General features: G+C 35.7%; 1 protein-coding gene across 5 annotated transcripts in view; it reads right to left on the minus strand.

Annotated features, from left to right (window-relative positions):
* Positions 1-390: 390 nt before the first annotated feature.
* The window catches only part of EPC1 (enhancer of polycomb homolog 1), a 92,630-nt gene continuing 68,541 nt past the window's right edge, over positions 391-24,479 (minus strand). For 3 of the 5 annotated variants that reach the window (XM_034644376.1, XM_011226497.3, XM_034644378.1), the window contains 13 exons: positions 18,914-19,059; positions 18,294-18,500; positions 17,782-17,930; positions 16,746-16,905; positions 15,347-15,523; positions 15,177-15,266; positions 14,944-15,092; positions 12,797-13,149; positions 5,357-5,475; positions 5,190-5,276; positions 4,233-4,374; positions 3,536-3,899; positions 391-1,766 (listed from right to left, as the gene is read on the minus strand). In XM_034644376.1, the coding sequence (XP_034500267.1) occupies positions 1,694-1,766; positions 3,536-3,899; positions 4,233-4,374; positions 5,190-5,276; positions 5,357-5,475; positions 12,797-13,149; positions 14,944-15,092; positions 15,177-15,266; positions 15,347-15,523; positions 16,746-16,905; positions 17,782-17,930; positions 18,294-18,500; positions 18,914-19,059 (2,216 nt within the window). In that variant the 3' untranslated portion in view covers positions 391-1,693. The other 2 variants (XM_034644377.1, XM_011226496.3) reach the window with 2 other exon arrangements.

Genomic DNA, 24,479 nt, shown 5'->3' on the forward strand with positions numbered 1-24,479 from the left:
CCTGGCACACTCTCCCCCCAGCTTCAAATCTCTGATCAAATGTAACCATGTCTGTGAGCCCTTCCTTGCCCACCCTGCTTGAAACTGAAACCTCCACCCCACCCTAGCACAGCTTCTCCCCATTCCTTGCATTTTTTCCCCTAATGCTTATCATAATACAATTTAAACCTTATTTTATTACTCAATGAGATTACAAACTCCATGAGGACAGGCCTTTTTTTTTTTTCACTGTTCTAGGATCTAAGCATAGTAATCATTCAATAATAATTGTTGAAAAAAATGAACTTAAAGTCATCACTCCCATTCCCATGTCCCCCCCTTTACTGAGTGATTTTAATTAAAGTCACACAGAAGCTCTTGGGTTGGAAATAAAAGCAAAACCACTACACATTAGTTTGTCAACATGTAATGCCCTGGGTTTATTTTGTGAGAATTCTATCACAATTTTTCCAGGTGGGATTAAAAACCTTAAGGATAATGTATGCCATTGGACTGGGCATTCAGACTTCGGTACTGACAAAGCACTAGTAGTAGTCTGTTAAGTACCATTCTCTTCACAGAAGAGAGGTCAAATATTTCCAAAGGAAGGCACCCGATATTTGTGGTTCTGGCCTTGCAGCCTTCTGGAGAATCTTAAAAGGAAAAAAGCTGGCTGGCTGTTTTTAGAAACTGGAATGATGATACACGTACAGCAATTACTGCATTCTTCTCCCTTATATCCTTTTTGTAAGAACAAGTAAAGAATGAAGTCTTTTAAACAATTCGACAATAAAAAAGTACAATTTTTTTGTGCTAAAAAAAGGGCAAGACAACATAAACTCCAGTTGTAAGGACTCCATTTGCATACTTGATTTAACACTTTTTGGCGTGGAAGGAAATGGGACTACTGGGCTGTTTGCAGAGCAGCAACGTAACATTAGTGCTTTAAGTACCAGAAACTACCCACAGCTCTGTGGGCGAGTGGGGATGGGAAGATTCAAGAGACTTCATTTTTAGCTTGTTACTTGTCCTAATGATAGTAGACCAGGAAGATCCCCATTTAACAGTACATTCCCCATTTTTTAAAAACTGATGCCTTTTTTTTTTTTTTTTGTAAAATTCTGTATGTATGTCACCATTTTTTTCACATGATACACAGAAAACTCAGGGACCCAGAGGGGAACCAAGTTATGTTATACCATTTACAAAATACCAAGGAGTCCACAGCTACCTAACACATTTACTACAGCACAGGAACCAATGAAGGTACAGTGTACAAAAAACTGTAAACACGGCACAATAAATAGATAAAACAGCAGGTTCCGCACCATGCACATGATGTGATGACACTTCATCTCTATACAATCTCACATCTCACACTCTTTGTTGCAATTTATTTCCCTCCCACCCCCCACCCCCAAGTGCAAAGCATCACAAATGAACATTTCTGTATTCAAGTAACATATATACAAGGGTATTACAAATATGCAGTACTGTACAGATAATTGCTGTATTCTTAATTTACAGATGTTGATTTTTTCCTATTAACAATAAGAAAAGAAAAATTGAAGCATGAGAGATGAGCATTGCTGTCAAGTCCCCACAGCTGCCACAGAAACGCATGTGCTGCATTCCATCATCCCTTGCGTTCAAAATGCTACTGATGCATAGCACCTAATCAAGTCCCCAGGCTGCAGCTCCGCTCCTGAGGAAGCTACGTCACCTCCATCGCCACTGTATTGTCTGCTATGTTGTTTAATGCTGGCTTTTCTGATTCATGATTTTCCCTGTTGAAATAGAGTTCAATTCAATTACTTATCCGCAACAAATTTAATAAAATATAAATTTAACAAATCAAGACTATCTTCCCAATGAAAAAATGAAGTATTTTTAATAATAGGAAGAAATGTGACTCTCTTTGGGGATAAGACACAAGTAGAGGAATATGGACCTTTACAGTTTAGTATGAGGAATATACAACCAGGAGTCAGGCTTCTGTCCACCATAAATTCCATGGTCAACGATATGACGAACAAAACTGTAGTAGCAGCCAAGCTACCCAGCTGTTATAAAGAATTCCCAAGTTTTAGGCTATCGTTTCACCTTCCTCTTCTTTTAAACCTTTCATGAAAGTTTTGAAAAAGGAACAGATGTGACTGAGGTTCATTCACGTCAGGATTGTGTATGTGCAGTTGAGCAGGACGGCTCCTGAGCTGGTCATCAGAAGCCCAGGGTCCCTGGTGTCCTAGCGCCTACACTGCCGAGTGTGCTTGCAGAAATCCATCAGCTTCTCTGGATCTCATCTCCCTCATCCTTAAAACAAAGGGACTAAAATAAGTGATATAAAAGTTTACCATACACTGCGAGTGTTCCGTGGTTACATAATTCTACAGCAATGAAAACTAGGTATTACATATTTAAGTAAGAACTGTAATTGATTGATTGGTTACGACTAGACCCCAAATGCTGATCTGAATGGAGCAGATGAGGACTATTACTGAAGCTGAGAAGCAGGCAGGGATGCAGGAGTTTGGAAACTTAAGGCTACAGTCTGTTGCTGCAAAGCCTGCTGCTCCTCCTTCCTGGGCCACTCTCAGCTGAGGAAGTCTACCCATCAGCTTGGCATCCAAGGTGTTCCAAAGTCTGCCCTTCTCCTACCATTCCAACTTCAACTACTAACCTTCCCAAACCTCCAGACAAACTAGTTTAGTCGTTAGCCTCTGAACACATTTGTGTTTCTCCAACTCTCTCTTCCTCCTTTCTGCCCAACAAAGATAAAATCTGATCTTATTTTGTAGAACTTTCCCAGAATACTGCTGGTGTGAAAAGATTTCTCCTTATTTTGGAAATTATAGCTATAATCTATACAATTAATTTGACAAGGATATGATGCTTTGTAATACAGGAATGATTTTCACCTATTATTCAGTTAACATTACTTAATTTTTATACTTTTATGCTTGTCTTCTAACTAAACTGAAAACCCCTTGTCTTTTTCTTTTTGTTCCCCCCATAGTATTTTGTAAATAGCAGGATTCTAATTGCCATTAATAGTTAAAACAGGAGAGCCTGAGCCAACATTCTAAACCATTTTCTGAAACCCAACAAGACAAATTAGGATAAAAAATAATTGAGTAAAAGTTGACCTGGCATTAATAATGTAAGCCTTTACATTATTAAGAGCAGCTTAGCATAAGCCAGGGGTGGGTTACATCAATTGTTTACATGAGAAGCTATGGAAGAAAACAAAAGAAACATTCTAAAGAGAACTCCCTCCACCCAAAGGTGGAAAATGAGAGCATTGTAAGCTATTATTATACTAAGAAAGTGACGTTCAAAGCACATATGTGATATTCAGTATATCATTTAATTCAAATTCTCAATACTGAATTATAACATTTATCTGTTTAATTCTTGAATAAATAAGGAATTCTCATCTATCCATTTTTAATGTATATAAGGAAAAGAACAGAAAACACAAATGATTAGCACTGCCACAGGATTTAAGTTAGAGCTCATATTTTTCAAACATTTCACGCTTGAAATAACTACTGACCTTGGAACTGAATCTACAGAGGATGAAGATGGAACCTTGGAGACTTGACAGTTTGCTGCGGCAGCCAGCTTTAAGGCAGACGATGGAACAGCACTTAAAGTCCTAGGTATATGTCGTGCATTTATGGGGGCAATAGAGTTTACAGTGGCAACTGATGAAGGGACAGTTAATCGAATGTTGTTCCCAATCAGAACCTGAGTTGTTGCAGAATTGGCAGCAGTTACTTGATGACTCAGTGCACTGTGGGAACTTGAAGTCTGTGTCATGTTTGAAGGCTGTAACAAAGTTGAACCTGCCGTTGATGGACTCGTGTGTACAAGTGCTGTTGGTGTAGTACTACTGAGGTGTAAGCCCTTGTATACTCCTAGAGAAAAAGAAAGAAGCATCAAAACAGTGCACAACTTGGCTGTTTACTATAGATATATGTTACAAACATCAGAACAACTTAGATGTCTTTACCCTTTCCTTTTTTAAAAGATTTATTTATTTATTTTAGAGAGAGAGTGTGTGCGCGAGCATGCACGTGGGGGTTGGAGGGGAGAGGGAGAGAGAGAAGCTCAAGGACACTCCGTGCTCAGCATGGAGCCCAACATGGGGCTCAATCCCAGGACCATGAATCATGACCTCAGCTGAAATCAAGAGTTGGACGCTCCACCGGCTGAGCCACCCAGGCGCCCCTAAATGTCTTTATCTTTACCTGAGGCTGGAAGGACGCCATTCACCCCAATTCCAAGCACCACATCATCCTTCATCTTGAATCCCATCAGTTGTTCTGATGTCACCAAAGCAGAAGCAGCAAATTGAGCACTAGCAGAATCCAAAGTCTTGGAAACAAAACCCTAAAATTACAAAACAAATCTAATCAGCATCACTTGGTCTCAAATTATCATTAAAGCTACACAGGTATACCACAATCAGCCTGATATACACCAGAGTGGCAAACCACTGAAATATCTTCATCTCGTTTGACAGTCATAAATTTGAAAAATGCTCAAGCGATCTAAGAACTCAGGGACCATGAATTTTGATTTTCATACGTGATAATATGTAATATGGACAAGTCAATTACTAAAAGAAACCTGTAATGTGGAGACAGTAAACCTCCAACAGAGTGTCAGACAAGAAATATGCTAGTAAAAGAACATTTCAGTGATTTGCAAATACATATAATGAAAAATAAGCATTTAAGTTTCTGTCACCTAACTTACACATATATACACATATAAAAAAAGGCCCCTTTGGGACAGTAAGATAACTATCCCTTTAGAACAGAGGTAACAAAATATCATATATTTTGTCAATAACCTGGCCTAGAAATTAAGAGGCTCCTTGAGTTTTTTTAAATGAATGTTTCCTCTAAGATGCTTTCAGCCTTTAAGCCTTACAAGTATTTAAATGGCAAACATTCATCATGCTTAAGGTTTAAAAGCGGTTTTTTAAATAGTAAAAGAGGTTTAGTATAACTTTAAATAAATTTTAATAATTATTAAAATACTCAAGATAATGAGCTGGGTGAGATTATACTTTAAAGAGGTAAATTCACAGACTATAGGACAGACTTGGAAGACAGTGTCTTGATCTCATTTAACTATGCTTTTTAGTTTTACTTTTACTTTTTAAAATAGGGAGCAGAGGCAACAGCTTCCATACTCACCTGTAATGTTCTTTCTAAACCCTGTATAGAATGGCTATGATGTAGATTCAGGCGAAAGCCACTTTTCTGCTGGTTAGATGCAAGGTTCTATGACAACAGTTGGTAATTAGAGATGAACTCTGGTGGGAAACAATGAGGGATAATCATAAGACAGACAAATCCCTCACCTGTGCAGTGGTGGTGGAGGAATTACTATTTGCTTGCTGTTGCTGAATTTGTGCAAGCTGCTGTTTCTGCATTAGTGCCAGTTGCTGTTGATGTTGCTGGTATTGTTCGGCTGTAAATGCTGAACATAAAACAAGGAAACACTTTATAAAGACGCACAGACAGCACCCACATCTTACAGTACCAAAACAAGTTTTAGCATTAAACAAAATCTTGTGCAAAATTAAAGCATCTGACAAAGGCTCATGATCCTGCTAAAGATCACTTCCATAGGCAAAGTTCTGCATTTTTACAACCACGTTTAACAGGAGTGGCTTCACTTTAAATCAACACGGAATTATAAACTTCCCGAGTTATAACAACATAGGAAAGAGAACTCACTTCTCAAGTTTTCAGAACCATTATTTTTGTAAGCTGTGACACTTGTGCTAGACAGTGTAAAAAGGTAATCCAGCTTTTTAAATCCACATTTTTGGAATTCAACTTTGCACTGAGCTTGAGAAGAAATCTGATAATTACCATTCGGTTTCTCGTTTACTCCTATTACTGTCCCAATGCATTCAGATGATCCCTAACGGTTCTGTGTATCAATACTAATTGTTTGACATTTTTTCTAATTTAAGCCATTACAAACATTCCCTCTATATGGAATATAAGGTTGTTGGTTTATTACCTTTATTATTTTTTAAAGAACTCATCCTTTAATAGGAAGAAAAGAGGCTCCAAATGTTAAGGTTAATTAATTTTCCCCACCCAATTAACCCACCTGGAAAAAATCCAGTCAATAAGAACGGAGTTGTTTATGTTGATTTACTGTACAGAATGATGTCTGAGGAAAGACACTGTGTTATGCTACTTATGTTTGTCTATGGAGAGCTCAGTTCTAAAAAAAACAAACAAAAAAATGTTCATTTATTACCCCCCAAAAAAGTGTGTGCAGTTTTTAAAAAGGAAACCTTTTTCTTTTCTTTTTCTTATTTTTGCCAATTAAAAAAAGGAAAAAAAAAAGGGCACATACAATCACAACATCTGACGTTAAAGGCTTCTTTAAGAAACCTGTGATGTTTGGGTAAGAATTATTTCAAAACACAAAAAAGGTTATCACGCATCCCTGAATACCAGGGAATCTATAAGTCATGCAATGCAAATTTCCTCAATCTAAAGTTTAATGTTTTCAAAACACTGTCACCTAATTTGTTTTTAACTGCATTTTAATAATTTAGTTGAAGAGATTAGCACACTTCATCAAGTTTTCTAATTTTCACTCATAACTCATAAAGAATCTTTATCTTCCAGGATACAGCTTTCCTTAGTACCACTACAAAATGTTTAGGGAGAAATTCTACCATATTTTGAATGGATCAGAAAATTCTGAAATAATATTTAGGAAAACCCCAGAAATTAAGTGTCTACACAGGCTTTACACTTAGAACTAAGTTCTTGGTCTACAAGAGCTAAAACATAATTTCTTGTTGTAAAAACTTTAGTTGATATCTGTCCTTTCATGCGTTTCTTTTCCTACTATGTTGTAATTTTCAGATCTGAATACTACAGGGAAGAGACTTTAATTGACAAGAGGATAACTTCTAAATATTGCCATAAAGTAACTTTGTGTCAAAATGGCCATTTCCATATAATAGAAATGTGTTGAATCAAAACTTCAAGATTACAAAAATTAATGCTGCCCTGAAAGATTGTTTATAATTTACGTAACATTTATCTATGTTTTGAAAAATCCATAAAAAGCAACTTTTTAAACCTAAAGATCCTTAATTTATTAAATAGTTTTGCTAGTATGTTTTTGAGATTTACACTTTAACTTCTGAAGTTTGAGTGAGTTGCCTAAAAGTCTTGAATTTCCTAGCAGGGAATACTCAGTAAATTTTTTTTTTAAAAAAGGATCATTTCTATAAGGTCAGGTTATTACATATCTACGAAAACAATAATTTAGCATTCCCTGGAGACCTAGTACAAAAAACTCAATTTTTATGAATGAAAATATTATTATAGAACTTTGCTTGTGTTTGTGTATGTTTTAATAAAAAATTAAGCAATAATAAATCAGAAATTGACTTGAAAAAAAGTTCCAAACATTTTCGCCTTAATTTAAGTCAACATTTTAATTCTTGGTCTCTGAGGGTCTTGTGAATTTCACTTTTAAACAACTGTTAACTTCTTCCTAATAAAAGATTTAGAAATGAAAATGCAACTAATACTCATCATGATTTTAGATCACTACTGTCAATCTATTGCTTAGAAATATTTCTACACTTCTAGAGTCTAGTTAATGAAGTTTTCCGCAGACATTTTTCATAACTGATCTAGATGAAATGCATATGCCAAGCAAAATATAAGCTGAAAATGATAGTAATAAAAACCATGGGTCTAGGGGCCAGGAGATCTTGGTTTTTTTCTTTTTTTCTTTTTAGCTCTCAGCTCTACCGTAACTAGTCGAGTATATCTGGGCAAGTACCTGAAATTTTGGGGGCTCAGTTATGTTTATCCAACATACTTAGATTAAGTTAGGTGATCACTAAAGGCCTTTTCAGCCAAGTGATGCAAGGATTTTATATTTTTTTTCTGAGAAATACATTTCCAATCCAAAAGGTTGTATGAATAAGCAGGAAAGCCTGGACAAAGGTAAGGTGTAAATTTGGACAAATACGATCTGAACTGGGTTTTACACTGTTATACAGAAAACCGAGAGGATTTCAGACGGCATTATAATTAAAGGCTAATCAACTGCTAACCGGAATGAATAAAAATGACCGTATTTCCCTAACCTCTATCAAGGTACAAAGTGTTACGGTTCTAGGTCTACCTCCAGATAGGGTTTGGTGGTCAAGTTTGCAATTAACATAAAGATGGACAGGATGGTTTCATGGACAGATGACCAAACCTAGAATAAGAAGCATTTCACAAAACCCCAAATTTTTAGATCAGGAGGCATCCTTGGTGATTTCCTCCTACAACTTCACACTAAAGATGAAGAAACTTTCATCTGAGGTCACAAAGATAGTAGTGGAAGGGGAAAAACCCACCCTTAAACCATTGAAATTTTAAATATAAAAATAAATAGATAAAAGTTTGTTTTAGATTTAATATTATTTATAAGAAATAATTAAACTTTTAATGTACCCAACAGTACGAATCGAGTGCTTCAAAAAAAAAAAAAAAACCACCCTCATATATACAGCTCCTGACAGGAGTCTAGGTTTGGGAGAAGAGTCATGTGAGGGCCATGACTAAAAACTTATTCATGCTTCTAAGGGCAAAAGAGGAACCTATAGATTTCAATTTAAGGAGGCAGCTTTTGTTCATATATGGACAAGCTTTTAAACAAGATTCCCAACTCTAGAATAACCTGATCGAGAAAACCTGATCCCCCCTCCCTAAAGTGTCTAGACAAAGGTCAAAAACTACTGTTGTTTTGGTAGTTGCTAACAGCTCTCTGGAGCAGAAATTTAGATGAAATAATCTAACATGTTACCAGTCCACTTGGACAGGAAATTACTGTGCGGCTCCCCAACACCTGGAATAGTTCAGGCTGTTGCCCTCTAAGTCACATTCCTGCAGCCGGAGCAGACCAAAGGAAATGATCAAATAAGTGGGAGTAGGTGAGGGTGACAGGAACTTAGAAACAAATTAACAATTTGAAAATCCAGTTTGAGAAGATAGATTTAAGTTTACCAAGATGTACATCGTTATGTTAAAAAACCCCAAAAACCAAAAACCCCAAAACCAAAATAACCAATAAACCCAAACACCTATTTTAAAAGATAATCCTTGATTAGAAATTTGAGCAGTACACAGGCAGAAAATTATTTTAATACAGGAAAAGGTAACGTTAGAGAAATAAATATAAAATAAAATGACTTCAGAGAGTATTAAAGTATGATCCCCTAACCTAAGCTTGAATGAGTTATGAGGTTCATAAGCACTTATCAGCCACCTAGAAATCCAACCTGAAAAGAAAAATATGGTGTATTTCCTTAGATGGCCAAACATGAACGAACCTGAATTTATCTGGCCGTGAATTACTTGAACGAGAGATCATTTGTGGTCCAATCTTCCACTTATTGTGGATAATCCTGCAGTTCAGCACAGAACTACAGAACCATTAATTTTACAACCACAGGTGCTACCTCACACCCTGCTAAGGATGTGATTTTGAATCGTCAAACACACTTGGAAAAGGATTAAGGTTCTACAGATTTATAAAAGCTAACCATGAAAATATTCAATGCTCACATCTAGAGTTCCTTTGAAAACCATATGTCACAAATTTTATGAAGTAAAATGTACTAATTTAAGTAAGCTACAGATCTGGAAACTTAGAACATATCAGTCCAGCTACATATATCCTATTAATTTATGACACTAAACCACAGATATGTGAGCTTAGGAAAATTACTTAGAATGCTGAGGCAATTTCAGTGGGAACTGGGAATTCAAATCCTGAAAATCACATATAATGGTGATTTAAAATTCACTTTTCTATTTACAGTCTTTCTGAATTATAGAGTTCTTTCTAATTATGAAAAAGGTATTAATTCTAACATATCATATCCCCCAAACTCAAACAGATGCAAATGAAGAGTCATTGAACAAACACTACATTTTCAAAGGTGCTTTTATAGATTAAAAAAAAAAATAGTAGACTGTATTTGGAAACTGTCCAAATCACATATTAACTCAAGATTACTAAAAATACAGAATTTATTCATATGTACTAAAATCTAGTCCTAGAAATTCTAAATACACATATATTTAAGTCTTCCCAAGTTCCTCAATGTTGCGTCATTCTGCTGTGTGTTATCCAGAGGACCAAGCACTCTAGCACAGGACTAACCAGGTTGCCCATCTGGCCACACAACTATGCAAAATGGCCAAGACTGGGAAGCAAGCAAAAAAATTCTGAGCACCAGAAGTTATAAAAGTTGGTGTGTTAAAAAGCTCATGCCCTTTACTAAAAAGAATGGGCTCCTGAGATCCTGATTTAGAATTTCCTATTTGAAAATGAGAATAAATAGGCTCTTATAGGTGATATTGAGAAAAAGGAAAATCAGTCCAGAGGACATCACTATGCCACAGCATATGTATAAATATTAATATTTAAAATAACGACAGAGTAATAAAAAATGGCTAAATCTAAGTATTTGGCTTAAGCAGCAGACAAGTAAGTATGTATCAACTGACTCATATCTCATATAGTGGTTAAGTTCTAAAGTCAGTATAGTAAAAACTGAGCCTTGAAAATTCCCTTAGTCTCCCACGATGGATGTTATTGCATTCAATAAGCACAGAAAAAGACAGTTTTTCCTCTGGCATCAGCCTAGAGCAGGTTCTGTGGCTGAGTAACCAGATGACACAGTTAGGCTTGTATTTGGGGGCCAGGGTATACGGAAAAATTTACCTTTAAAATTACAATTATACTGATGGAGGTGAGATGCTTAACCCCTGAATGAAGTGACAATGGAGGCACAGACACTCTGAGAGCAACAGTACCAGATTCACTTCTGCCATTCCCAGAGTGGCCCACTCTGGACAATATATTCTTGCAGTAGAACTTCTGAACTGTTAAAATTTTATTTTTTTCTCCAGGGGCCTATGGTTGAATTCACTTAAGTTAAATGTACATATGATAGGACTCTACCATAATATACTTCATCGAGCATAAAGGGAAAAGCTTTAGGTTTTTGGAATATTCACAAATAGGAAAGAATAAAGCATTACCCAATAGCAATCTGTAGGCATCTGTTTTCTAAGTACACAAAAGATCTAGTAAAAATTAAGAGAAAACTGAAAACAATTATGTGCAACAAAAAATTGATAAACCTATTCTTTAAAGATTGTATCACATTATATGGGGAGGACATGATTAAAAAGAAAATTACACAGTTACTAAAAATTGTTTTTCAGCTAAACTTTCGCTAATACTACTGGTTCAATGTTCACTTTTTAATATTCATTGGCAAACACAAATCAAATAAGTTTCATAATATCAATGCTTACTTATGTAGTATAGCAAAACAATTTACATAAAAAAGATTATTAAAAGATCCTTAGGATAGTTTATACAATTCAACTTCTCTCTCTCTTTTTTCTTTTTTTTTTTTTTTAAGATTTTACTTTTTTAAGTTATCTCTACACCCAACATGGGGCTCAAACTCACAACCCAGAGATCAGGAGTCATGCTCCCCCGACTGAGTTGCCAGGCACCCCTCAAGTTCTCTACTTTAAGGGGTGAGAAGATAGGGATTGATGAAACGTGCCAAGAAGTCTCAAGGAATTTATACAGCTTAAATATATACCAGGGAAAACATATTAACAAGTTCACACTTTTAAAATCTCTATACTCGCACACTACATAAGTCCTCCTTCATATTGAAAAATTCTTTATTTTGATTTTTAATACTGTAATAGCTGAGAGAAAGAAACTGACTCTCCATAGTATATACTCTGAAATTAACAGGACTGTACTAATCCGTTAGGACTCAGAATAATTTAGATTATCTTCTAGCTGATTTCTGAAATGTGATTATTTTTCTTATGAGCTCAAGACTTCCATATCATAGAAGTACTTGTTTTCCAGACACAAAGTAAATTAGTTCATGGAACCTTTTCTGGAGATCTTAAAAATAAGCAGCACAGTTTCATATTTATTAGAAGGTTTAACTGTAGCCTTACCAGATAACTAGGGCAACACAATAAATATCTTCACAGTCCCTTCAATATCTGTATTTAAATTACCTTTACAAAAATCTGTGGCAACATAATTTGAACACTGAATTTCTATAATCTTCATGCCTCAAATAACACAGATTTGTGCTTTAAAATAGAAAGCTAAAATTTTAGGAATATTTAAAGACAGCATTTATTTTAGACACATTTCACTATGTAGCCAGAATACTAAAGTAGATGTTATCTGGAAATGTTTCCAAAATCATAATAATCCAATAAAATTAAAATAATCCTTTAAGTATTATTCCCTGAAAAATTAGTTTCTCTCTTATAAATTATTCTGCATTACTGTCAGTAGATAAGGCTTTTGCATATCTACTGACTTGCTGGTCTACTTGTAAACAGTTTAAATAAAAGACTAGAGAAGTGTCCACGCATAAAATAGTAACAATTAATGGCAAATTTCTTTTCATATTCTTTGAAAATATAAGTGCTGAATTGTGAATTGTGGGTTCACAGAGTGTATCCAGGAAACAATTATCATACATTAAGTAGTAATAAATCACCTTTGCATGTGGGTGTGTTTAAGTGAAAACACATGTACAAATAGAATTCAAATACATACTTAACCTAGGTCCTTTTTTTCTCATTATTTTGAGAGAAAAGGACTTTTAGCCTTGAATATAATCAACACATATTCAGAAAATGGATGAACCGGACATTTCTATAGAAATGTACTTCATAACAAATAAACATACCAAAATGTGCTGAACCACTGCTACTTTTACTTTGCGTGGAGGTACTGCATGTCTGGGTCCCGGGTTGTGCTGTTCCTGTTCGATTTATACTCCTATATAATTTTCTACAGGAGAGTTCATCATTGTCACTGTCATGTAGGGATGGTGTCCGAGGCCTAAAATGCCGCCATCTACATGATTTGATATTGACTAGTATCTGACTGAGGTCTTTAGAGAAAGATTTGTCCGAGGTATTTGTTTCTGAGGTATTGGCAAACTGATTGACTGGAGAATGTTGTGGAGAGGAAAGCATTTCCAAATCCAGATGGCGAAACATACTGTCATAGTCTGAGTGAGCTCTGTCCAGTAAGACCCTATGAAAAATAAGGCAGGGAACATATATGTAAAATAGTTATTCAAAAATTATATAAAAAAGACCCTCCCAATTTCCCCAAAGTCATCTCATACTAAATATTTAAAAGCTATTAATTTGATTATTTCAGTATTTGGCCTTATAAGCTAAATTCTCAATTTTTTTTGGTAAATTCTCAATTTCTGATAAAAGTTCTTTTACTTTATAATAATCTGATTAAAGAAGAGAGTAATCCACCTTAAAGAATAAGGTACACTATTCATTTTACATCGGCAAGCGCCTTCTTAACAGTTCTATGAGTTGGTCTACCAGTAGAAGTTACTGATAAAACATGAGACTATTTTTCCTTCCAAACTGCTTTTCAACCAAAGACTTTTATTTCCATTACAAAGCACCAAAACACTTTATAAAATATCTGTTCTCTATTAAGCAAAAACTTCATTCTTTTCTTTTTTTTTTCAGGGGTGGGGGAGGTTAAGAGAAAAGCAGTAAAAGGTATGCAATCTTTGGAATAGTTTATACCATTAAAATTTCTTATCGACAAAATATTTGAGATCCACTACTCTAGAGGATATATTTTTATGTTATTTATAAAAACTTTATAAATGATTCCATCTTAAAATACTAACACTGACTAATGCTAGTATAGAATAAAATATAACCGGGGCGCCTGGGTGGCACAGCGGTTCAGCGTCTGCCTTCAGCTCAGGGCGTGATCCCGGCGTTGTGGGATCGAGCCCCACATCAGGCTCCTCAGCTATGGGCCTGCTTCTTCCTCTCCTACTCCCCTTGCTTGTGTTTCCTCTCTCGCTGGCTGTCCCTATCTCTGTTAAATAAATAAATAAAATCTTTAAAAAAAAAAAAAAAAAAAAGAATAAAATATAACCAACACACAGAATTTTCACTACTATTGATATCAACATAATGATGGGGGGAAAAGCACTAAATAAAATATATTTCAGTGCCCAGACAATTCTAAACTAATGTTTAAGTGATTAAAAACTGCAAGTAAGATTTGAAAAATGAAAGAAGCATGTATAAGCCATAATTCACTAAAAATTACATCCTTAGGTTTCTTCTTGAAAGCACCTTGATATTATGTTGTGTCTTTTATTTTTTTTTCATTTACATGGGAATATCTTTTTCTTCACTTTTATGTGTTCTGTAATTCCCTCCTGCCTCCCACACAAATTCTCACATAAAGGCATCTAGAGTGTACAGGGGGTTCTATCATGTTTAAACAAAAGAAGAGTAATTAGATCCTGAAAAACTGGGATGTCAAGGTCAGGTCATGCATGGATCCTGGAGCCTTTTTTTTTTAAAAAAGACTTTACTTATTTATTTGAGAGAAAGAGAGAGACAGAATGCGCGTGCCTGTGGGGGGGGGCAAAGCGAGAGGGAGAGGCAGAGTATCTCAAGTAGACTCCATACTGAGCCCTGAGTGAGGAGTCCGATGTAGGGTTCAATCTCACGACGCAGACATTATGACCTGAGCTCAACCAACTGGGCTACCCAAGCGCCCCTTTTGGAGCATTTTCACTGAGGAGTTAAACAACTTAGTATACCAGTTACATGACATTTCTTTGCTTATTCAATCCTTTCTCCTAACATCTCCAAGAACTTCTGAAACAACTTTTTGCAGTTTAAGTATTTTAGTCAAAAATCAGTTAAGAACAGAAAATGGGAACAAATGAGCTATTTATTTAGAAGGATTCCCTCTCTTTAAGCTCTATATTTGATTACCCTACTGTCTATGTCCCTACTATCCCTATGCTAGGAATACTGAAGTACTTACCTTCCACCGCGCCCAACCCGTCTTCGTGCAAATCCAATACACCTTTGGGGTACGGTGAGGGTAGTTAAGCAGTATCTATATCGTACATCCCCTAATCCTCCATCTTTAGGACTACTCCAAGGCCAGTTGCCAGTTTGGTCTAAGTGAGGCTAAAAAAAAAAAAATCCAAATTATTTTATTTTGTCAGTTAAAGGTGAACAGTTTGTTATTTAAAAAGAGAACCTGAAACTTACAGCATAGTACTGACAGCCTGCTTTCCTACGGAAAGCAAAAGGACCATCGGGATCATTTTCTTCTTCAGCTTCCGAAGAGCCAGACAAAACCTTTAAAATAAATGAAGTGAGTCAAAACATGTGACTTCCTCCATTTCTCCTCCTACTCATGGAGCAATTTGTATCTTTACCTGGGAGAGAGGTTCTTCATCTGAGCTGGGAAAGTCATACTGATTTAAATCTTTAGCATTAAAGACTGGCAGTGCAGCAGGACTCGTCTGTTGAGGAGTAGCAGCAGCAGACGATGCTAAGACTTTGGGCTTCTTTTCATATTTACGTTTAGGTCGGATAAGATCGGCTTTATCTTGCTGCAATAAAGTCATATATTAATCAAACATTAGAAACTCTGTTTGACAAACCTGCAGTTTGGGGTAAGTTTTAAAAAGAAGCTGAGAGCTATAATGAAGTCATTCATATTCAGAAGAGATGTAAGACACTTATGTTTTGTCATCTTATATTGTAAGTCTTACAGGTTGGTCTCTGTGAAACATGGAGAATGTTCCTACAACCTGAACTTAATCTCATAAAATATTCTGTTTCAGTTAAAGTAGAAGAGAATAGAAGTTCTTCAGCTTCTGAAATTCTGTAACTGCAGTTAGTAGTTACCATTGGCTCCTGTACCTTTTTCTTAATTTTTTTATGAAAATTCTAGGAGAGAATTAAAAAAGGGGGGAATCTAGTCTTTATTCTAAAGAGTTAACAAATCAATTTTGGGAAAATAATAATGCAAACAATTTTACATACACACAAAGCAAACCTTAGATAACTTATAATGTGGAGGTGTTACAAAAATAAAGAGTAGTAAGGATTTGGTAGCTAAACAATAAAGGCTTTCTGGAGTGAATTTGGGCAGTTTTAGGTGATAAAGAGACGAAATCATGAAACAGGGACAACACAAGGATAAAATACAGAAGCAAAAGTGACTGAGCTGATGAACACAGTGCATGTTAGAAATATGTATGCGGGTGACAGCAAAGGCTAGAAGTATGAAGGATGCAACAGGCAAGAAAGGTCAGAGGCAAAAATGATACTTGTTGGGAAGAAAAAGATCACAGCAGGTATCATGGTTGTATACATATACTAAATATCTGTATCAAGTTTTAGGTGGTTTATGGCATTATGGTTCTTTTCAGGAAAAGCAAATTATGAGAAGTTCATCTATATGGTATATCCCTTTACAATTCCTACTGTTGTCTCGACAGGTCAGTCTTGAATCAAAAGCTAACTTTGCAGCATATTTCATGGCAGCGTTTATATGAATTTTTCTTTTTCATTCTAACTATAAAACACGCCATTCTTTTAATCAGCTTTTTTTTTTTTTAAAAGATTTTATTTATTGACACAGAGAGAGACAGCGAGAGAGGGAACACAAGCAGGAGGAGTGTGAGAGGGAGACCTGAGCAAGGAGCCTGACACAGGACTCGATCCCGGACCCTGGGACCAAGACCTGAGCTAAAGGAAGATGCTTAATGACTAAGCCACCCAGGCGCCCCTGTTATCAGCTACTGTTATCACAAAAATGTTTACCACCTTATTTGCTTTGAACTCCTTCACATCCATTGCTTCCTGATGTTTAAATTGACTGCTATTAGTAATAGGGATGATGGGGATAGCATAAGTAGGTTTCATTGGCTGTCTCTGTGCCATAACCTCGGACACGATCTCTCCATTGTAGTCACCCAAATTATACCTGAAATTATAAAAAAGAAAGCTGCAAAAGTTAAAGTTAGTTCTGTAAACACTTAGGACCATTAATACCTAACTGAGATGATTATAAACACTGAGTAGACTTAAGGTAAGATTAAACTCTCACAATTTGCTGAATGCTTATTAAAAATAAAGATTACATAATTCCTTTTGTTTCTTCCGTTTAGTTTTTGGCTTATAGCTTTATCTTTGCACCATAAATAGATGACTGTGGGAAAAAAACAAGGGTTTTGAATTTTAACTTACCAATTTTGGTGAAAGATTTGATGGAGATGTTGAAATTAATGCCTAAAATGGTGCTGAGGAACTTTCTACTAATTTGAATTGCTTGTGCTATAAAACTAATTTTCCTGAAATGAATTATGAGAAATTTAATAGTGGTTTTCTTTGGAGATACTGACTAGGAAATAGGGGAGTGAGGCTTGAAGTTGTCACTCTGTACCTTGCCAAGTGGTTTAGTGTTAAGATTATGGGACTTTTCCCCTCCCTTCTTTATACTTCTCTGTTAAAAAACCCAGTATATGTTAAAAAAAAAAATCAGTACCATCTAGTGAGTAAATTAAAAACTTTAGAATTGACAAATATTCTCTCCCTTCCAGCCTTGCACTCAACTCAAATAAGGACAAAAGACTATGATTATACCTGCCATATTTTAATTTTACTGAACTCAGTCACTTTTAAAGAAAATAAAGAGAGAAACACATGTAAAATTATGCAAAGTGTATCATACCACACATTTAATAGTCTCTACTTATTATTAAAGGAAGGTATTTCTAGGGTTAACTGCTTAGGTACCATACTTCAATATATAAAATGCTAATGGTACCATACTTCCTGACCCTATTAAAGTATACTTTACCTCTTTTCCATAATTTCCAGTGTTAAGTGCAATAGCTCCCTTTTACTCTTTTCTCTTCTTTTTATCATCTCTAGAATAGTAACAGCCCGACTCAGATCTCGACGCAGTTTAAGCATTTTTTCATAAGAGGCTTCATCATTTTTGCGATTCTGCAAATATGAAGTTGCTTTTTTAATGTCAATAACATTTCTAACTAGTGGCTACTTATATACAACAATACATATATTTGAGGGGCTAGTTAGAATTTAAAGACACTGAAAGGGAATATGGATGACCAGGAAATCAATTTTATAAGTGATTTTTAAATAGTTTAACATTAAAACATATCATTAACAGCTGTGTAATGAATCCTAAGGCTGATCCATTTTAAATTAATACTTTTCACTTTTTCGTATAGAAAGTCTATTTAAATACAAATTAAAATACAGCCTTCTGATGCAGAGATATTCATAAGTATAAATAATTTTTCTTACATTAAAAAAAATTACAAAAAGTTTTCCAAATTCACTTACTTTTCGAGTCTGCATTTTTTCAGTACGTCTTCTAAAAGCCACATAAGGATCATTTGTGCTGGAACCATCTCGCTTCTCTTGTTTTACTGATGGGATAAGAGATGGCCCCCGACAGTTTTTTCTCTTTTTAATCCAGTATTCATAAACTTCTCTAATTAATTCATCGTCTTCTTTTAGCAGTAGCTTGGCTTCCTGCAGACTGACTGGCTAAATGTAAAATCATTATGTCATTTTCAAATAATGCATACATAAGGTTCAAAAATACTTCTAATTTTAATGACAATAATCAAAATAACAACAGTATTAATAACAGCAAACGTGGAGTGCCTTATACATGTCAGTCACTGACGCTTTATATACATTAGTTTAGCTAATTTTCACAACAATCCTATCATGTCTATCATCTCTATTTGACAGAAGGGAAAATTGAGGCACAGAGTTTTTTTTTTTTTTTTAAACGTATTGCTTAAGATTATACAGGTTAGTACTGGGCAGAGATGGGCTGTGAATTCACGCTTGTTAATTCCAGAGTCTGCTCACTTACCCTCACCAATATCATCCTGTTTCCATATACATATATATGGAAACACATACTTATTATATATACAGTGAAGTTGTACCTGCTGACCACTGCCTTTTTCTAGACGGTCTATCATCTCCTCAAATTGCAATGGGCAGATGTCCATTTTCTTTTTTAGTTTATTCACAAATACTTCATCTTCAGAATCCAAATCATAATCAGGCTGTTCAGCATCCAAACTAAAAGCTGACAGAAGAAACCATAAGCAATCATTTACTATGTGAATCCACTGACAAAAACCTCTCAACAGATGTCTGGATAAAAACAAAATCTAGATTTTTCTGAAGAAATAAGAAATTTATGCTTCCCACATTTAAAGTTACTGCTAATATAGACATATACATAAGTCATAAAAGACAATGGATGTGACCCCTTCCCCCCACCTCAAAAACAAATAAACCAGAAGCCCATTATTAAGAACATAAAGAGATTATTAAATGTACTGGATTCAACTGTATGAAAATCTTATAGCTAAAAAATGATAAAATATCAGCAATTTCATATGGTTTGACATAATATAAAAGGTCTTTAAATAAGATTGTTTCTAGAATATTTAAATCCTACTTAATAGATTACTTAACTACTTTACCAACTGTCTAGGGAGTGGTATTTAAAGCTCAAGTGTTTGAAGCCACTGCCACTAACAGTAAGGGCTATCACTCAATGAGCGCACTTCTGCTAGGGAGGCTTGTTTCCTCAACGATCATTGTCATGGTGACAGAAATGTGATGTATTTCTTACATTTGTTAAGATTTGAAAAAAAGGCCAAGAACCACTGCTCTATAATGTATTATCAAATGTCAATCACATATCAAAATTAAACTAGGCTAACAATAATGTAAGTGAACTACTAAATAGCTTGATATCAAAATGTCTCACACCTTTCCCTTGCTTAATACCTCTTAGCTTCCCATCACCTCAGAATCCAAATCCTTAGGACTGTATGAGGCCTCTTTTGACTTATCTCTCCAGTCTCATCAGTACTTTATGATATAGCAGTATCAAATTTCATATATATGTATATTTTTAAGTGATCTCTACACCAGCATGGGGATCAAACTCACACCCCGAGGATCAAGAGTCGTGTGTTCTACCAACTGAGCCAGTCGGGCCCCTGAAATCTCACATATCTCATACAGCATGCTATTTCATGTCCTTAGGCATTTACATAAGCTGTCTTCTGCCTGCCCACCTAGCAAATGACTGTAAACAACCTGACTTCAAGTCCTGTGGAATTCTTCCTGATTGCTCCCAACTAGTAAGTGGTTCCCAGCCACTTTTATCTTTTACTGATGCTATGAACCCTCTCCCAGAAAAACAGACTGTGTGAACATATAACATTCTGCATAAATTACAAGGAATTCAAATATCCCTAAAAGCTGTGGCACCAAGGTTAAAAATTCCTGTTCTAGACCAATGCCCTTCTTTTGTACTATTTTTCTACACATACTTTACAATCTACTTGATCAATATTAGAATATGACTGAGTTTCTTGAGAGGAAGCATTGTGACTTATTTATCTCTGCAAAGACAGTAAACATGTTCATCTTGTATGCAACTCTGTTCGCAGTACTCTACTGAAAAGCATTCTGATACTGCCTCTATTAAAGTGGGGGAAAAAAACCCTGAAAAAATATGAAGTCATCCATTCGTGATATCTGTGATAGGTACAAGAGGGGACCCTTTGGCTACCCCAAACCTGCCTTCCCTGCTTCAAGTTTAACATAGTATCTGGCCTATAGGAATCCAATAAATATTTGTAGAATTGAACATACTATATCATTGTTCGTTTTCCATTTTGACCTATATTACACTTCTGTAATACTCCTAATTAAAATATTTAGATTCCTTCATAAAAATCTCTATATATTAACACCTCTGCACCCATGTTTCTTACACCAATAGGCCCTCCAATGACTTTCCATGATCTATTTCTGTCTGTTATTGCGATGTAAACAGAGCTTTTGCAGATACTGAAGTAGATTAAACACTGTCTGTTAGATTAAAACACTTGTTTTTTGGGATCCCTAACCAAAACAATTCATATCTGTATTGTTCAATAGGATAACCATTAGCTAATCTAAATAAATTAAATTAAAAATTTAGTCCCTCAGTCACAGTAGCCACATTTCAAGTATTAAATAGCTACATGTGGCTAGTGCTGTACTAGAAAGCACAAATTATAAAATATTTCTATCATCATTTAAAGTTCTATTAAAGAGTGGTGATCCTCATAATCCAGAAAGCCAAACTGACTGGGACCAACTAGCATTGTTCTGCTTCTTAAGGGCATATTTTATGTATGTTTAGGGTCTTACTTATGTATTACTTGGCATCTTCCACTATAAAATTTTTCAGATCAAATCATACTTAACAAAACTTATTCACAAAAACAAAACAAGCTCACCTTGTATCACCTTACTTTTGCATTACCAAAATATATTTGACATATATTACATCATGAATGATAAGTCACATCCAACATACTGGGGAAGGCACTCAAGACTGGAAAGGAAGATCCCTAGGATAGGGAGCTCAGTGTCTTTTCTACGGAAAGTTGATAAGTACCTGAGCATCAGACTGCTCTCGCCTCTGCAAGAAGTTTTCCTTTAATAGATGGTGCAAACACATGTAAGATCTTAAAATACGAGGAGAACCAAATCTTGTTCAGACATAAAAATATTAAGGCCCTAGAAAAACGCTAACATGTAAAAATTCACTTTAGGATTTCATTTGACCAAAAAACCACAGCCAATGATTAAAGTATAATTTAGCTTCAGCCCAGCCGGCTGCTTCCAAATGGCAGCTCAACTGCAGCTGATAAAGATGCAGCGTAGTTATTCATGGTCCTAGAACGCGGAGAACCTTCAAAGTTTCTGGGTCATGTCACTGAATGTGTTCAAAGTAGAAAACAGGGTCTACAGAGAAATAGGCAAATGGATTGCATCTTGTGATTAAGTTCTGTCAATTAAAATGAGACCTGGCTAACCAATAATTGTTTAAGAACAGGAGCCATATTATAGAGGCTAACTCCTTTTAAAATACTTTGATAGGGATAAACCCAGATATGTGTATGGTTAAACAAAATACACAGATGGAGGAGAAAATGTGGTAGAAAATAAATCTAAGCAAAAAGAACACAACAGTACACACATACAAGTTGATTATTTTTATTTTTTAAAAGATTTTGTTCATTTATTTGACAGAGAAAGACAGCGAGAGAGGGAACACAAGCAGGGGGAGCAGCAGAGGGAGAGGGAGAAGCAGGCTCCCGCCAAGCAGGGAGCCCGATGCGGGACTCGATCGCAGGACCCTGGGATCATGACCTGAGCCGAAGGCAGATGCCCAACCATCTGAGCCACCCAGGCGCCCCTAAATTGATTATTTTTAAAGAAGATACAAAGTAGTACACAACACAGTCCTTGCCCTTATGCTTACAGTCAAATGCCATATATAGCTCAGACTAAGTATGTATGTCTATAACACCAATAGCGAAAGGATATTTGGGCCCCAAAATGGCACAAATTGTGGATTAGAAACAGAATGTAATCCCTATTGAAAAGACGGCACACTATACAAGGCGAGGAGAAATTTGTCAGCCCAAGAATGGTAAGTGGGTTTCAACTCAAGCACTAGTACTCAATGATTGGTAATATCTACTTGTAAAGTTCCTGAAACTAATTCTGAGCAGCAGAAAATACTATTGTTAATAGTGATATTTACTATGGTGTGGTAGGTATTTGACACATTTGTTTTAGACCTAAGAAGACAAAGCTATCACTCACTGGCTGGCTAGATAATCAAAGTCTTCAACTTCTTTATATTCATAAGTAACTGAGAGCTTGGAGTCACTTTTACAATATACTTGAGGAGAGTGAATGAAAAACCCCAGATTTGAAAGATTTGAAACCACAGATACGAAATTGTTTTTGATAAAATTCTGTGGATGATACTATAGATTTTATATATTAGAAAGTAGTACCAGAAGAATAATGGCAGAAGACTGGATGTTGTAGGTGGATGTAGAGGTAGGCAAAGGGGAGGAGGCAATGCAATCTTTCAGAATGAGGGCATAAAGACAGTATACCTCTATTCTAAGAGGTAATTTTAAAAGTGGGTTGTACAAAGATCAAAAATTCCTATTTAGAAATTCACACTTTTAAAAATTGCAAAATGAAAACAGTGTAGGGGCACCTAGGTGGCTCCGTCAGTTACGTGTCTGCCTTCGGCTCAGGTCATGATCCCAGGGTCCTGGGATCCAGTCCCGTGCTGGGCCCCCCGCTCAACGGGGAGCCTGCCTCTCCCTCTCCCTCCTGCCCTTCCCCGTGCTTGTGCTCTCTCTCTCTGTCTTGCGTGCACATGCACATTCTCGGTCTCTCTCTCTCAAATAAATAAATAAAATTTTTAAAAAAACCCACAAAATAGTACAAGGAACACCTGCATATCCGTACAAGGAACACCTGCATATCCTTTACCCAGATTCACCTACTGTTAAAATTTATTGTTTTATCATTTGCGTGTGTTCTCTGTTTTATATCTTTAGCTATCTATGTACACTCACACTTTTATTTTTTGAGGCACTGGAGGATAAATTACATTCATAATGGCCCCTTAGTGCTAAACGCTTCAGAGTATATTTCCTTAGACTCTTTTATATAGTAACAGTACAGTCATCAACTTCATAAATTTACACTCATACAACAATTTAATCTCCTGCCTATATTCGTTTTAATCAGCTGATCCAATAATTCATAACATTTCCCCCTCCAGCACAAGACCAGTCTAGGATCAGGTATTATTTTTGTTATGGTCTCTTTGGCCTCCTTTAACATGGAACATTTCCAAAGCCACTTTTTGTCTTTTAAGACACTGATGTTTTTGAAGAATACAGCCCTCTCCCCAGAACAATTATTATTATTATTCCCATTATGATTAGACTATGCATTCTTAGATGGCATACGGCATACTCAACTTTCTCAGTCCTTCTCATGGTATCACATCGAGAGGCACACCATGTTCATCTGTTCCTAATAAGTGATGATAATTTTCATCACCAGTCAAGAAATTACCCAATTGTTTCACTCATAACTACTGTCTGTTTTTCCCCCCTCTTGTAACTAATAAACAGTTGGTAGGGAGAGCTTAAGATCATTCAAATATCCTGTTCCTCATGAAAATTTCCTCTTATATTGAGAACACATTGATGATTCTTAACATGATTCGATCTTGGTCATGATAATTGCAAAAATGATCTTCCAACTCCAGTACTCTCTTCACATTGTACCACTCAGCTTTTGGCTTTGTACTACAGAAGCATGAGACTACTCTTCACCATTTTTTATTATCAGTGGGGACTCCTGAATTCCTACACTTTTCAATGCTTTACAATTCATTATTATGTTTAATTACTGAATTGCTTAAATTGTCCCAGAACCAGAAAGTAGAAGAAATTCCTGTGTCCTTATGATATGCCCCTGTCATTTTTTTTTAATGCTTAATTTCTGACATAAGAAGAGGTTCCAAGTTCATCTTGCACCTACCCTTCCACAGCCCTGGAATCAGCCATTTCTCCACAGATTCTTGGTCCTATTTAATGGAGAACGGGT

The sequence above is a fragment of the Ailuropoda melanoleuca genome, chromosome 15, assembly GCF_002007445.2.
Source record: "Ailuropoda melanoleuca isolate Jingjing chromosome 15, ASM200744v2, whole genome shotgun sequence".
Lineage (NCBI taxonomy): Eukaryota > Metazoa > Chordata > Mammalia > Carnivora > Ursidae > Ailuropoda > Ailuropoda melanoleuca.